The sequence below is a fragment of the Homarus americanus genome, unplaced genomic scaffold, assembly GCF_018991925.1.
Source record: "Homarus americanus isolate GMGI-L3 unplaced genomic scaffold, GMGI_Hamer_2.0 scaffold35535, whole genome shotgun sequence".
Lineage (NCBI taxonomy): Eukaryota > Metazoa > Arthropoda > Malacostraca > Decapoda > Nephropidae > Homarus > Homarus americanus.
Window position 1 is genome coordinate 1 of NW_024728822.1, and position 16,668 is coordinate 16,668.

At 40.4% G+C, this 16,668-nt stretch overlaps 1 protein-coding gene across 1 annotated transcript; it reads left to right on the forward strand.

The window, feature by feature from the left end:
* The first annotated feature begins 22 nt into the window (after positions 1-22).
* Positions 23-9,009, forward strand: LOC121866235 (protein argonaute-2-like). The gene is made up of 3 exons (XM_042365847.1): positions 23-259; positions 3,815-3,987; positions 8,216-9,009. The coding sequence occupies exons 1-3, from the start codon at positions 128-130 to the stop codon at positions 8,337-8,339; spliced, it is 429 nt and encodes a 142-aa protein (XP_042221781.1). The 5' UTR covers positions 23-127; the 3' UTR covers positions 8,340-9,009.
* Positions 9,010-16,668: the final 7,659 nt, after the last annotated feature.

The following is a 16,668-nucleotide window of genomic DNA, read 5'->3' on the forward strand; positions in this document are numbered from 1 at the left end:
CCTCTCTTCTCCACCCCACCTTCAAACACCCTTGCATTTAGGTACAGTACCCTGTATTTTATATTCTTTTGGATATTAGAACCCTCAAAGAAGCATGATCGATAGATAATTTACCTTGTTAAAATACATGAATTCTTTCAGATTGTTCTGTGAGGACAGAGATGGTGTTGGTAAGTGTAAGAATGTTCCACCTGGTACTGTTGTGGATTCTGGGATCACACATCCAAGTGAGCGAGATTTCTATCTCTGCTCTCATCAAGTAAGTTCACCTTTATTCTGATATATTTATTTTAGAGTAGAAAAATAAACACTAGAATGTTGTATGCAGTGTTGTACGTTGACGCCGTTAATTTAACGCAGTCAATGGACGGCGGCAATTTTTTGTTAACGCTTCAGGGGTGAGTACAGACTGTACTCACCCCTGATGATGTGAATTACACGAAAGCGCTTGGGAACTTCGTGTTTTCTTCTTTCCTTGATAACCACAAGGAAAGAAGAAAACACGAAGTTCCCAAGCGCCTTCGTGTAATTCACATCTTCAGGGGTGAGTACAGACTAGAGAGAGAAATACAATTCAAGGTGTATATATACAGAGAAGGGTGAGACCAGGTCCACAATGTTCAGGTATTGGGTAATGACCCTACTAATCTTTAAATAGCACACAACGGTTATCTTGATAAAATCACACGGGAAAATGGAAACAACGGAGCACCTTAGCTTTCGTCTTTATTCAAGACATCTTCAGAGGCAACTGGATTACATGGACAGAGAGAGGCTTAAATATACAGGGTGACCTTAAAAAGATGAGGTCAGGTCATAATGATGTCATCCACTAATCCCCACACCAACACACACGTAGAGGAGCTTAAGAGAAGGGGGGTGACGATGAATTGAAACACATTCGTTCCATTGCACAGAAACTCGGGTACCCTTCTGTGTTTGTTGATCGTTGTTTTAAAAGGGCTAAAAAATCCTTTCATTCCTCTCAAACCAGGCAAATTCCTACACTTAAGAATATTTTGACTGCCCTATCGTAATGAATTTGTCCCGTTAGTTCGGTCCCTCAAGCTACTAAATATTAATGTTGTTTTCAAGTATGACTCAACCATTACCAATATGTTAATAAGAAATAGCCCAAGTTTGAATGTAAATGGAAATGTTTATTGTATTCCATGTAGCAAATGTAATTGTAATTATGTAGGACAGACAGGAAAAACACTGCAGCTCAGATCAAACAACATAAGTACAATATCAGAACAGCATCTGAAAGCAGTGCCTTGTTCGTTCATGTTAGGAATAATAATCATCCCATTGCTTGGGAATAAAGCTTAGAAGTATTTAAATCATCTTGTGTCACAGAAAGACTTCTGGTTGAAGCTAGTTTGATTAAGGAATTAAAATCAATAAACTTTAGTGATGGTCAGTTCAAAACTGATATGTTACATAAATTTATTTGTCAGTGGCCCAAGGTTAAAAATGCTTTGAAAACCTTTGATCTAGATGTATGATAGTTATTTAGTGGGTCCCTTATTTTTGACCTGACCTGATAATCCACGTCACCCCATATCAGCTCCTCTAAGTGTATGTTGGTGTTGGATTGATGGACATTCATCCAGCTGACTTGTCTCATGTTTTTTGAAGTCACCCTGTACTCTTCAAAGCCTCTCTACTCTGTCCATATAATCAGTTGCCCTTACCAAGATGATCTCTTGAATAAAGGCTGGCTAAGGTGCTCCGTTGTTTCCTTCCGTGTGATTTTATAAAGATTTGCATCTTCCTCCGCGTTTTCATTATAAATTTACATGAAATATATATATATATATATATATATATATATATATATATATATATATATATATATATATATATATATATATATATATATATATATATATATATATATATATATATATATATATATATATATATATATATATATATATATATATATATATATAGGTCCAGCGTAAAGTGAGGAGCATATCAGTGAATAACATAACATATGGGATTAATTGAAATAGAGTCCGGGCCGACCCCCAAACTCCACTTTTTGACGACACACAACTTTGTTGTAGTAAAAATTTTATCTTAACTTTATGATGGTATGAAAAAACAAGTAATATAGAAGAGGTTAGGTTAGGAAAAATAAAGGTTAACATAGGAAAAATAAAGGTTAGGTTAGGAAAACTAAAAGTTATGTGGAACACTTACGTTAGTAGAAGAGATGGGTCGGCATACGGGGATGGAGGCTGGTTCTGAGGCAGAGGGCAGATTACTGGCCCTCAGGTGAATCACCATTACTAGGTGAATCACCATCACTGTCACTTACAGTTGTCAGGGCTTCCCTGACAAATCCCTCAGTCATCTTCACTGTCACTATCACTGGCTTGGGCTGGCTGTGGTGGGTTGCGGGCGAAGAAATCTGTTATGCTTTGCTGACGGCTGGTGTTGATGTTGTCGTGATACACCTTGATGTAGGGCTCCATAGTCTGCAACAGCTGGGTAGTGAAGATTTCATACCTGTTTGCGTCAGGGTCGTCGGAAAGGAGGAGCTTGGCTTTCTCGATACACTCGATGGCACCCCTAACATTACTATGGGATAAGTGTTGTTCTTCTTGGGATGACGCACCACCTGCCTCTTCACTGACGTCGTCATCATCATCAGCTACCATCTCCTCGTTAGTCACATCAGGTTCCATTATCACCTCCAGGATGTCGTCGTTGGTGGTCTCGGAGAAGCCTGGAACTGTAACAGTCTGCGCAGCTTCTCTGGCAAGGTCCACTGCTACTGCAACAGTCTGAACCTCACCAGTCACAGATTGACTCCTCCTCTCACCTGGTATTCCATACAACACATGTCTCCATGTGTGACGAATTGTAGCAATAGACAGCTGATCCCATGACTCCACCAAGAAGTCCACAGCTTTCTTGATGTTAAATACTCTCCAGAATTGTTTGAACAGTATTTTTTGCTGTGCCAACTGTTGATCCTCATCTTCTTCGCTCTTGCTATCGGTGGTGGTGTCACTCACTTTGCGCAACTCTTCCCTGGTGTTGGTGTAGTCGTTCAGGAGCTGGAATTTTTTCGTAGAGAATGCAGCTTTTACATTACAGATTAACTCTTGGTCCATGGGCTGTAATATAGACGGAGTGTTGGGAGGAAGGAAGACCACTTTTACGTTGGGGTGATGATCTAACAGTAGGGGCGAGTGTCCTGGTGCGTTGTCCAGCAGCAACACAATCTTGAATGGCACATTCTGTTGCTCACAGAATTTCTTTACATCGGGAACAAAATAGTCATCAAACCAGGAGAGGGACAGTGTAGAGAACATCCACGCCTTATGTGCGGTCAGCCAGTGGACATTTAGCTTGGTCATGTCCATGGTTTTGTAGGCGTGCGGCTTGCGTGCTGTGTGGATCACCGATAACTTGAGCTTACTGGTACCGGAGGCATTGGTGGTAAACAGGACGGTGATGCGTTCCTTCTGCATCTTCCGGCCCCGAATCTTGCTGGCATTCTTTACAACGAAGGAGTTGGAAGGTAGCTTTTTCCAGAAAAGACCAGATTCGTCCATGTTAAACACCTGGTCGTCGGTGTACTGTCCTTCCTCCATAATCTCACGTAAAAACGGAGGAAATTCCCTAGCCGCAGCACGGTCAGCACTCGCTTCTTCACCACCAATGTTTATATTGGTGATCTTGTTCCGGATCTTAAACCTCTGTAACCACCCAGAGGAAGCATTAAAGGGTATATAAAAGGAACAGTGTGAGCAGTTTTTTTCAACTTTTAATTGAATTAATTTATTATTTCCAGGGTATTCAAGGTACCAGCAGACCAACTCATTACCATATTCTGTGGGATGACAATGATATGACAATGGATGATATACAGATGCTAACCTACAGTTTATGCCATCTGTACTTTCGTTGTACAAGATCTGTCTCCCTTCCAAGCCCTGCGTACTATGCTCATTTGGCTGCTTTCAGGTAAATGTCTATGATTGTTTACATATATATATATCTCAGGAGAGTATTGAAATTTTCTTAGTTTTCAAGCCACTTATTGCTTAATACGGGGTGGAAGTAATCAAGGGTTAACACACACCGGACATTTATTTTCCTTTTTCTTGTGCCTTCCATTCATTCATGCAGACTGCTGCTTCCTGGATATCTATTCCTTTCATTTATATGTCCTTCACTCTATCTATCTGAATCATATAGTTTTTCCTTGACTCCAAGAGATCACCATAGTTGATCAATGCATGCAACTGGGGTAAGCATTACTAATATATTTTATGTTATTATTTTCTGTATAATGTATATCCATAATATAAATATATATAATGGAATGTGTGCTCATTTTTTACAGTAACATACATACAGTATGTATAGCCACCAGCTTATGCAAGTTAAAATCTCTAAATATTTACCCTAAGCACATTTTATTAAGATATTTTTTAGAATAATTTATAAATTACCACAGGCATGGGTGTACTGTGGAGGGACTGTTTCACCCCTCCTTTCCCTTCACCTTTGTTAATGAAGGGGTTTTTGTCAGATCATCTTAATTTAACATGCCAAAGTTCCCTGTTCAAAAGGATGATTTCACGGTGTCCTGCCATAATGAAAAATTTCTGTTTCACGTGGTGATAATTGGATGATACATATGTTAAGTACCATTTGTAAAGATATGGTAGAAACAGAAAGAAGGTTGTGTTGATCAACCAATTAAAAAAGAAAAGTTAACAGGTGATATGCTGATTAGTGGTGTTGAATGCATTAAAAAATCAGTACAGTAGTTCAGTCAGGGAAAGGTGTTCCTATACCCCCTGTGATAACCCCAGTCAAGATGTTACAGTCAAAAGCATAACTCGGGAATCTGAAGAAATCACAAGTGTGGGGGGGGGGGTGGTGTTATGGGGACTGAGGAGGGTAAGGGAGTTTGGGGCGAGAGGGATGGGAGAGGGTTATTGGGTTACTTGTGGAGTTACAATGCAGTATTTATTAACTTTTTGATGGTCATGGATGAGAATACTTGTTCTATATTTGAGAGGCGTTGTTGGTCAAGAATGTGTATTAAGTATACACATCCTGCAGTTTTGGGCTTCACTATTATGCAAAATAAATGGGAATTGTTTTATTGTTTTTTGAAACCGTCTTATTTTTTATGAGTGGTAGTGATATCGATAATGAAGCCACGTGTGATGAAAGTGATTTGACGCACAGACCTGGATTACATTCAGGGAAGTACTAGTAGTGAAAGTGAAGAAAATATGTAAGGGGATAAGGAAAATGAGGAACTATATGTGACTCAGTGTGAAGGTGATGATCAAGATTGGGTTCAAGGACCTTCTTGGCATCAGCATTAGGAGAAGTAGTGAGATTGGGCCAACTAAAAAAAAAGGAGAAGCGGGAAGACACCATTGTCTCGCCGTTCTCTCTCTCTCTCTCTCCATGTAATCATGAGCGTCAACCAACCCTATGCTCCTCACCTGCCTCTGAAACCCCCCTTCTCAACACAGGCATAAGCATTTTATCTCGACGCTCTCCCTTACTCCGCTCACCCACACCTGGTTCATCTTATGACCCTACACCCACCCCCTGGGCCTGCCTCTCCTGCAGGGATGGATGACACAAACAGCGATGATGACCCAGATGACCCCCAGCCCACACGTTGCCACCCTGCCACTCATAAATAGAGTACTGGACCACTGACCTGGTACAGACTGCCACTTCAATGTTTCACAAATTACTCTCAGTAAACAGTTTCACAAATATTTTACATTTGCTCCACGTCTATGATAATCTAGAGGGGTACAGTGACTCGACGAAGAAAATCCGCTATGTTTGACAACCTACATGAGAAATTCAGGACCCTCTTCTATCTATACTACCAGAATATTTGTATTCGTAGAAGTATAGTGCTGTGTCGAGGCAGTATCAGTTTCCAGCAGTATATTCCACCCAAGTGACACCATTTTGGCCTGAAGTTGTTTGTGATGTGTGATTGCAAGATGAGCTACATCCAAGATATTATGTACATGAGGGCACTACTGATACAACACTTGACCCTATCACTGGCCATTCTGGGGGGACAGGGTAGTGTTTTTCCAGTACAGGTACTTACATGACAACAAAGACCAGGGCTTGTGGGACATGCAGAGCCAAGCGTATTGCTATGCCATACCTCCCCAACAAAAAAGAAAGGAGTGATGGCCAAGTCATCCTTAGGAAAGCACACTAATGCCTTTCAATATAATGGTGTAATAAGAAGGGTGTTCATTTGATGTCTACTGTCCACCTTTGTGCTGAGCCATAACATACACAAGGCAACAAAACAATACGAGATGAAACCTGAGTGTTCTTTTTTATAATATAACCATGAGACTTGGAGATAAATCAGATGCAATGATCTCTAGTGTAAAAAGTGCCTGGAAAACAACGAAATGGTATAAGAAAATGTTTTTCCATCTCCTGGACATGTTATTATTAAAATGCACACATACTATACCAACAAGTGAAGGGAAAGAAATTCACTGACCACACCATTCACATCCTCAAGCAACTTCTGGCTGTCTACCACCAACTGTGTGAGCCACAGTCCATCCACTCCCAGAAACACATCAAAGCCTTAATGCCTCCCAGTTTGCTCAAATCCCGGACTGTATCCTTCCTACAGCATCAATGAGACACCCAACGAGAAAATGCCATGGCTATGTATGCACATTCAACAAAGCAACCTCAGGTATACAAGGAAACATTTTACATGTGTTTGATGTGCGGCCACCACCATGTGTCTTACCGTGTTTTAAAGTGTATCACACTTGAAATGTGAAATTCAAATAGTGTTCAAGAATGTGGAAAAATGATGCATGTTGTGAAGAATAGCGAGGGTGCACCATTTGAAAACATTGTGCTTCCCCATCTGGAGTACTCAAACCCCGTCTGGTCCCTGAGATATGCTAGGAACTGTCAGTTGGTTGTAAATGTTCAAAGGAGGGCCACCAGACTGGTGCCTGCACTTCGGCACCTCAGCTACCCTGAGAAATTGGAGCGCCTGAACTTGCCTAGCTTATACTACAGATGGGCAAGGGGTGGACCTAGTTGAGGTGTATAAGCATCTCAGGGGGCACTACTCAATCGAGTGTCCTTACTTGGAGCTGGCGGACGCTCGCCCCACAAGGGGTCACAGCTCAAGATTGAAGAAGCCGCAGGTCCAGAAAACTATGAGGGCAAACTTTTTCGGCGTGAGAGTTGTGAACTCTTGGAACAATCTACCAGAGAGTGTTGTGTCAGCACCGAGTGTGAGCTCTTTCAAGACCAGACTTGACCAACACTGGAGCAGGTTCAGGTACATTCAGGAGCAGGTGCATGCCCAGTACTTGCCAACAGTGTGAAACAAAGGCGTGACCGATCGCCCAAGCGGCTAACGAGCCAATCAGTGGTGAAGAGGATAAACGTAAAAAGTAAAATCACAGCACAACCACCAAGAAACCATGAGATACATTAGATTGATAGATATTTTGAATATAATATGACTAATGTTGTATCAGTTTGAATTATATATGTGACGTTGTACTGTATTCACTAGAATACTTACCAAAACCATGCTCATGTCTGCAGATGAATACGACAGCTGACTCTAACCTCGACTTTTTCTTCCTTCAGTTAAAGATAATTAGTTTATATGAATAAAGAATAAGATGCTAAAATAAAAGTACCTATGGTACTTATTTCCCTATCTACCTACTTAATTATTTATCTACCTACTACTTAATTATTTATCTACCTTCTACCTAGCTTTCATACCTACCCAACTACTTACTTACCTACCTACCTACATATCTGCTTACTTACCTATATACTGACCTCACAACCTACTTACCGGTATCTTCTTATTTCCTATCTCTATTCACTTACCTGCAGATTTACTTCCCTAACCACCTACTCACTTATATATCCCGAACTATCTGTTTACTCATCTAACTACCTACCGTCTTTCCAATCTGCTTACAACACCTTCTTTACCCATCTACACACTTACCCAACTACCTACCTGTCACTACTTACTATAACAATCACTACTTAATCCTACTTACTATGTCTGTTGCTTGTTATTTAATTCTTCCATACATCAGGTTTCCTTTGCAGTAAATACATATAATGTATACAGTTGCAGTAATTTTAGTGTTAATATACTCTCTCTTATTACCAGGGCAAAAGTACACATCTCAGAATTGTCTGAAAGGGATGGAGATGGTATGACTCAGGAAGAAATTAAGTGTGTTGCTACAGTTGAACAGAAAAATGCACTCTCAAGCAAGTTATATTATGTGTAGTAAATCAAATGGTGTGTACTAGAATTTTTTTTCCATGTAGACTGGCATATAAGAGGTTTCTGAATTGTTGGGAGGATTTATTTTTAGGTGACTGTTCCTATAATGAATCTTTCATGTGGTGCATCTATGCATATACAAGATAGGAATTATATCTTGCTGTCTTTAGGAAGATAAATGTTGTACTCGGTGAAAAGGTGTACCTGTAGTATAAGGTACAAAATGCATCTGAGGATACAGGTTCTTTTGTGCAGTAATCACAAAAATAGTTGTCTGTATTAAATCTTAGAATTGTGTAATTGCAGTTGAAAGGGTTTCATTTTTTTTATACCATGCCAAGAGGATAGTTGTCTTAGGAATACTGTACTGCATAGTATATTTCTTATTTGGAGTTAAGCTTACTGTAGATTTAGAGGAAAATGTATTGGTTCTTTTGCATGTTGACAATTTAAGTTTTATGTTATATTTAGTGAGTGGACAAAGCTTTATGTAACTATGCTGATGTTCATAATATTTCAGAAGATTTAAGAGAAATTAAAAAAAAATGCACTGGAGACCATTTTTGTGTCAGTTTATAGCAGGATTGCATTTAAATGCCAGTTTACTATGGTTTTTCTTTTAATATTTATTGGGAAGATATGGAAATATGATAAATAACAATGTTTCTAAAAATCATAATTTTTACTTATTCCTCTTATTTACAAATGTTTTTTACAGAACCAGAATTAAGGTATTCACTTAATTGAAAACTCTTTTAAAAATAATATAAATGCTTTGCTGTTCTGATTTATTGGTGCTAAGTTAGGAAATGCTTGCTGTGTTCTGGCAATATCTCCTTAAACTTACAGGAAAAGACAAATGTGCTTTGAGATTCAAAATTCTGCATTTTCCACCTTATAAAACAAATTTTTTCCCTAGAAATGTCTCCAAAACTCACCCTGTATCTTTCACGTCAAAGGATAACCCTATGGGGATGAGGATCCCCACTAAAACCGAGACCATAATATTTAAGGACCCTAGCCCAAGTTAACCAGCTACCTAATTAAACATACCTATGTGAGAGAACTTATATCTTGCCTGAATAATAAAGTAAATTGGGTGGAGGAATAGCACTACTATTTAGGTTTTTCTAAGAATAAAGTAAAGAAAGATGCCACTCTTGGCGCATGCACTGCTACCATCTTTGTTCACATCAGGTTGCTTGGTGTAGTCTGTTGTTTTATAGGCAATAATAACATTAATGTATAATTATAGTCCATGCTCACTAATAAGAAAGACCAGCAGCAAATGTACTATTTTTGCATTAATAATATTAATACATTTGTACCTTGCTAATTTGACAACTTCAGATCTCTACCCTATTTGAACTATCTCTTGGATACAAATTAACTGAAGTGTGGCCAAAATTCTTTGTGCCTTGCATAATTCATGTGCTGTTACAGTCGGTATTAATGAAAAAAAAAATTCTTAACATTATATTGAAATGGTTCATATGGAGTGATACTAACACTAAGGGTATTTATGTATACAGTACAACCAGTTTTTATGTCTCTGTTGGCTCATGACTTCATGGAAAATTACAGGCTGTTTTGTGTGAGCCTAAAGGTGCATCCACACGTGTGTACAATTTGTCGCTAACATGTGATCAAAATGAGGCACAGGGTTCCAACTGGTAGGGTGCGGCTGCGTGCATTAGATCCGTGTTTCTTCTTGTTGATCACATGTTGGCAACCAAATGTATGCACGTGTGAACACACCTTTAATAAAACATTATTTTTTCACATAACATACAAGTATGGCATGTAACACTAATATATTTATGTACTGTATATAGAACTACAACCAGCTGTTGCTTTTATTGTAGGGCTGGATAATACTAATGCCTAAATATTTAGGCTTGTTGCTAGGCTGCTTGCTTCATGGAAAAGTACCATATTGTATTGTGCTGTGGCAGAAATATATACAGGTGCTCCCCGACTTACAACGGGGTTAGGGACCCAAATCCAGGTCGTAAGTCCGATTGGTCTTAAGTCCGACATAGAAAAAAAAAAAAAAAAAATCTACAATGAAATACAGTACAGTAAAAGTAATAAATAATGAGGACTGGATACAGTACAGTAAAAGTAATAAATAATGAGGAATGGATACAGCGTGACTGAGCACTTACCTTTAATGTAGTCAGCTGAATGCACACGGGGCCCCCATAATTTTCTATTTACAGGATACATGGAGACTATATTAATTGGATGAAGCAGAGGAGGAGACAGGGCTGGGTGGGTCATCAATGTCGCTTTCTTCAGACAGGTTTATGTACTGTGGAAACTTGCTGGTTGAAGGTATTGGATCATCTTGAGGGAGTGAAGAGGCAGCACTGGTGGGGCGTGAGGAGACAGCACTGGGGGACTTCTTAAAATAGATGTCCAATTTAGACTGCACAGTTTGTTTTTTCTTTTCATTATAAATTTCTCTGTAGCAAGCAAGTGCATCTTGGATCATTCTGTCAACTTTGGCATAACGCTCATAATTTTGATCCATGCCATCAAACATTTGCATTCCTTTATTAATTGTAGCAAATACCTCTGCTATTTGTTTCACTGAAAACTTTTTGGGGGGTGCAGGTTCTTCTACATTTTGTCTCTCTTCTTCCTCTGCAATTTTCTGTGCATCTAGTTCAATAACATCCTCGTTACTGAGCGCCTTCTGCTACACTTTCAACCAACTGTTCAACATCTTTATGATCAATTTCTAACACCAGCTGTTTACCTAACTCCACTATCTTGTTACTAATATCCGAAATAACTTAATTTTCATTAAATCCTTTGAAACTGTTCACATATCTTTTCAGGATTTTCTTCCATATTCCATTCATGCAATGTTTTGTAACCTGATCCCATGCTGCACTAATGTTCTTTTCCATGACAAAACGTTGTACTCCTTCCAAAACTCTCTGAGCGTTTTCTCACCTTCAGTAGCAGCAACAGCCTGAGTGAAGGTCGTGCGTAAATAATACGCTTTAAAGGCAGCAATACCACCTTGATCCATGGGTTGGATGATAGAGGTAGTGTTAGGTGGAATGTAGACTACCTGAACATCAGGGTGCATGTCGTCCAGGTGTGGTGGGTGTCCCGGAGCATTATCCAAAATCAGCAAAATCTTGAATGGAATCTGTTGTTGCAGACAATACTCCTTGGGTCGTGGAATGAAACAAGTCATGAACCAATCCTCAAACAGTGCTAAGGTCATACAAGCTTTCTTATTACTGCGATAAAACACTGGCAGTGTGTGCTTGCTGACATGTTTAAAAGCCCTGGGGTTCTCTGAATGATAGATCATGAAGGGTTTTAGCTTGAAACCAGCAACATTACCCCCAACAGAAGTGTAATTCTGTCCTTGAATGCCTTGAATCCTAGCATTGGTTTTGCCTCTTTGTGGATGTATGTCCACTCAGGCATGCGCTTCCACAATAATCCAGTCTCATCCACAGGCAAATAATTCCCTTCCACAATCACTTCATCTAACTCCTCCTTAAAAGCTTCGGCAGCACCAACATCGGCACTAGCTGCCTCTCCACTCACCTTAACACTGTGTAGACTGTAGCGTTTTTAAATCTATCAAACCACCCATGACTTCCTATAAAGGTTTGATCACATTCATCTCCTGCCTGCTCCTTCAGGCTTTGTAATAGGCTTCTTGCTTTAGCCTGTATGGTTAGAAGGCTTAAGGGTACACGCTTCTGTATCTGGTCTTCTATCCATATCACCAATAATTTTTCCATATCGTGAGTAGGACCTTGTCTTTTCTTTGAAATTATAGTTCCCTTTATAGGTGTTGTTCCTTTCACTACATCACGAATACGTTCCTTGTCCTTCAGAATAGTGGATATGGTCGAGTGTGAGAAACCTAGGTCGCGTGAGATTGTTGCTACAGTTTTTCCATTCTCATGCTGCGTTATTATCTTCATTTTCATGTCAAAAGTAATTGCCTGTCTCCTTTTCTTTGGAGCACCACCACCACTCTCACTTTTAAACTTTCCAGTCATTATAAAGTCAATTAAATACGATAATAACGAAAGTTCACAGCGCAATCAGTATAGGATACGATAGCCAAACACCAAGTAAGCGCTCCACTGAGTGAGTGTACCCAAGCGGCGACCCGAGCCGCGCTCTCGCCCTGGACAGAAACGTTTCGGTATAGAAAATGCGCGCATCATTTGAAAATATTTTTGGTCACGACTGCCGCGGTCGTATGTCCCGACGGTCGTAAGGTCAGAGCAGGTCGTAAGTACCGATGGACGTAAGTCCAAGCAGTCATAAGTCGGGGAATATATATATATATATACAGATAGACCCCGACTTACGACAGGGTTAGGGACCCAAATCCAGGTCGTAAGTCCGACATAGATAAAAAAAATTTTTTTTTTTTTCTTTTTTTAATAAATAATCTACAATGAAATACAGTACAGTAAAAATAATGAATAATGAGGAATGGATACAGTACAGTGAAAGTAATAAATAATAAGGAATGGTTACAGTGTGACTGAGCACTTACCTTTAATGTAGTCAGCTGAATGCACATGGGGCCCCCATCATTTTCTAATTATACATGGAGACTACATTAACTGGAAACGTTTCGGTATAGAAAATGCGTGTCATTTGAAGAAAATTTTTTTTTTTTTTTTTTTTAAATAAAAAATCTGCGGCGGTCGTAAGTCCCGACGGTCGTAAGTCGTAGCAGTCGTAAGTCGGGGTCTGTCTGTATATGTATATATATTTCATTAGCCCAATAAACACGCGGACTTCTACAAACAATCAACACCTCAACCTACCAGGATTCGAACCCACGGCCCACGAGCCCATGACTGTGACCGGGGAATGCTAACCGTCATGAACGAACAGGGCACTGCTTTCATTCATGTTAGGAATAATAATCATCCCATTGCTTGGGAAAAAAGCTTCGAAGTATTCAAATCATCTTGTGTCACAGAAAGACTTCTGGTTGAAGCTAGTTTGATTAAGGAATTAAAATCAATAAACATTAGTGATGGTCAGTTAAAAACTGATTATATGTTACATAAATTTATTTGTCAGTGGCTCAAGGTTAAAAATGCTTTGAAAACCTTTGATCTAGATGTAGGATAGTTATTTAGTGGGTCCCTTATTTTTGACCTGACCTGACTAGTCACGTCGCCCCCTTCTCTTAAGCTCCTCTACGTGTGTGTTGGTGTGGGGATTAGTGGATGACATCATTATGACCTGACCTCATGTTTAATAAGGTCACCCTGCATATTTAAGCCTCTCTCTGTCCATGTAATCCAGTTGCCTCTGAAGATGTCTTGAATAAAGACGAAAGCTAAGGTGCTCCGCTGTTTCCCTTTTTCCCGTGTGATTTTATCAATATATATATATATATATATATATATATATATATATATATATATATATATATATATATATATATATATATATATATATATACCGGCTAGGCCACAAGGACACTAAAAGCAGTTCTAGACTCTGTTATATTTCACACAAAGCCTGTTCAGCGAGCTGATGGCGCCGTGAACCTCAATGGGAAACTGCCCGTGCCTAGCCGGTAAGCGTTCCCTAGTCACACCCAGTAGGTCGAGGGTTCGATTCCTTGCTGGTGAGGTCGTTGATCATATGTTCAAAGTCCGCGTGTTATATGGACTAAAAATGAAGTATATATATGTACCTCGCGTTTCATACCAGCTGGATTCGGTAAAATGCTACTGACACCACATAAGAGGCACGGGCAGTTTCCCTATGAGGTTCACGGCGCCATCAGCTCGATGAACAGGCTTTGTGTGAAATATAACAGAGTCTAGAACTGCTTTTAGTTTTCTTGTGGCCTAGCCGGTAAGCGTTCCCTAGTCACACCCAGTAGGTCGAGGGTTCGATTCCTTGCTGGTGAGGTCGTTGATTATATGTTCAAAGTCCGCGTGTTATATGGACTAAAAATGAAGTATATATATATATATATATATATATATATACTAATATATATATATATATATATATATATATATATATATATATATATATATATATATATATATATATATATATATATATATATATATATATATATATATATATATATATATATATATATATATATATTTATTTATATATATATACATACATACATACATACATACACATACACATTCAACCCTCGCTTTACGCGGTTCCACTTTACACGTTTACGCGGTTCCACTTTACACGTTTACGCGGTACCCTGGCGAACACGGAATGCTCACTTTCCACGGTGCGTGTACCCCTTTACGTGGAAAGCGGCTGTCGGTCCTCTTGCGCCTCGCCATTTTTGGATCCAAACCTCCCGCCATGTTGTGTAAGCGGCGCGAGTAGGTTGCGCAGTGTATGTCTTTGTTGCGTTATCGGTGACGTCATATGACGTAGCGGACTGTGATTGGGCAAAGCATCCTTACCTCCCTCCCTGCTAGCTGTGATTGGTTTAATGTAGTACTATGATGTGCCCCACCGCGGGAGCGTTCAAGCCCCTTGACCTACCGCGTCAGTTACACCCCTCCCGGCTACATCGTGTATATCGGCATCCATTGTTCCATAAGAATGGCTTCCACCGGACCACCACCACCACCACCACAAAGAAACCTTGCATTACCTGGACCCAGCCGCCCTAAGCCAAAGAAGGCACGACGTTCCTTAAGCTACGAAATAAAATATAAGATCATACAAGAGTTGGAGAAAGGAACAAGGCAGGTTGATCTCGCGCGCCAGCATGGTGTTAACGAATCAACTATCAGGACAATTAAGAAGGATGCAGCCAAGATAAAGGAGCACATGAACATCACAAAGTCTACAGGTGCTTCTATGATCAAATATTTCCACAACCAGGTGCTTCTCAAGACGGAAAAATTACTTGTGAGCTACTTGGTGCGTCAGGCGCGACGGAACATGGCGGTGGACACGCGCTCATTTAAGGAGTACGCACGTGAACTGTATGCTGCAGTGTCACGAAAGATGGGAATTACAGAGCCCAAACCCTTTAATGCTTCCTCTGGGTGGTTACAGAGGTTTAAGAAGAGGAACAAGATCACCAATATCAACATTGGTGGTGAAGAAACTAGTGCTGACCGTGTTGCGGCTAGGGAATTTCCTCCGTTTTTACGTGAGATTATGGAGGAAGGACAGTACACCGACGACCAGGTGTTTAACATGGATGAATCTGGTCTTTTTTGGAAAAAGCTACCTTCCAAGACCTTCGTTGTGAAGAATGCCAGCAAGATTCGGGGCCAGAAGTTGCAGAAGGAGCGCATCACCGTCCTGTTTACCACCAATGCCTCCGGTACCTGTAAGCTCAAGTTATCGGTGATCCACACAGCACGCAAGCCGCACGCCTACAAGAGCATGGACATGACCAAGCTAAATGTCCACTGGCTGATCGCACGTAAGGTGTGGATGTTCTCTACACTGTCCCTCTCCTGGTTTGATGACTGTTTCGTTCCCGATGTGAAGAAATTCTGTGAGCAACAGAATGCGCCATTCAAGATTTTGTTGCTGCTGGACAACGCACCAGGACACTCGCCCCTACTGTTAGATCGTCACCCCAACGTAAAAGTGGTCTTCCTTCCTCCCAACACTACGTCTATATTACTGCCCATGGACCAAGAGTTAATCTGTAATGTAAAAGCTGCATTCTCTACGAAAAAATTCCAGCTCCTGAACGACTACACCAACACCAGGGAAGAGTTGCGTAACCTGAGTGACACCACCACCGATAGCAAGAGCGAAGAAGACGAGGATCAACAGTTGGCAGAGCAAAAAATACTTTTCAAACAATTCTGAAGAATATTTAACTTCAAGAAAGCTGTGGACTTCTTGGTGGAGGCATGGGATCAGCTGTCTGTAGCAACTGTTCGTCACGCATGGAGACATGTGTTGCAAGGCATTCCGGGCGTTAGGCAGAGTCAATCTGTGACTGGTGAGGTTCAGACTGTTGCAGTAGCAGGGGACCTTGCCAGAGAAGCTGCGCAGAGTGTTACAGCTGCAGGCTTCTCCGAGACCACCAACGACGACATCCTGGAGGTGATAAGGGATCCTGATGTGACTACCGACGAGATGGTAGATGATGATGATGACGACGTCAGTGAAGAGGCAGGTGGTGCGTCATCCCAAGAAGAACAACACTTATCCCATAGTAATGTTAGGGGTGCCATCGAGTGTATCGAGAAAGCCAAGCTCCTCCTTTCCGACGACCCTGACGCAAACAGGTATGAAATCTTCACTACCCAGCTGTTGCAGACTATGGAGCCGTACATCAAGGTTTATCA

Bases quoted from the DNA above. Each gene is read 5' to 3' on its own strand.
- LOC121866235 (XM_042365847.1), top strand. From the start codon at position 128: ATGAATTCTTTCAGATTGTTCTGTGAGGACAGAGATGGTGTTGGTAAG. The intron at 260-3,814 runs GTAAGTTCACCT...TATTATTTCCAG, and splicing joins TCTATCTCTGCTCTCATCAA to GGTATTCAAGGTACCAGCAG. The intron at 3,988-8,215 runs GTAAATGTCTAT...TCTTATTACCAG, and splicing joins GCTCATTTGGCTGCTTTCAG to GGCAAAAGTACACATCTCAG.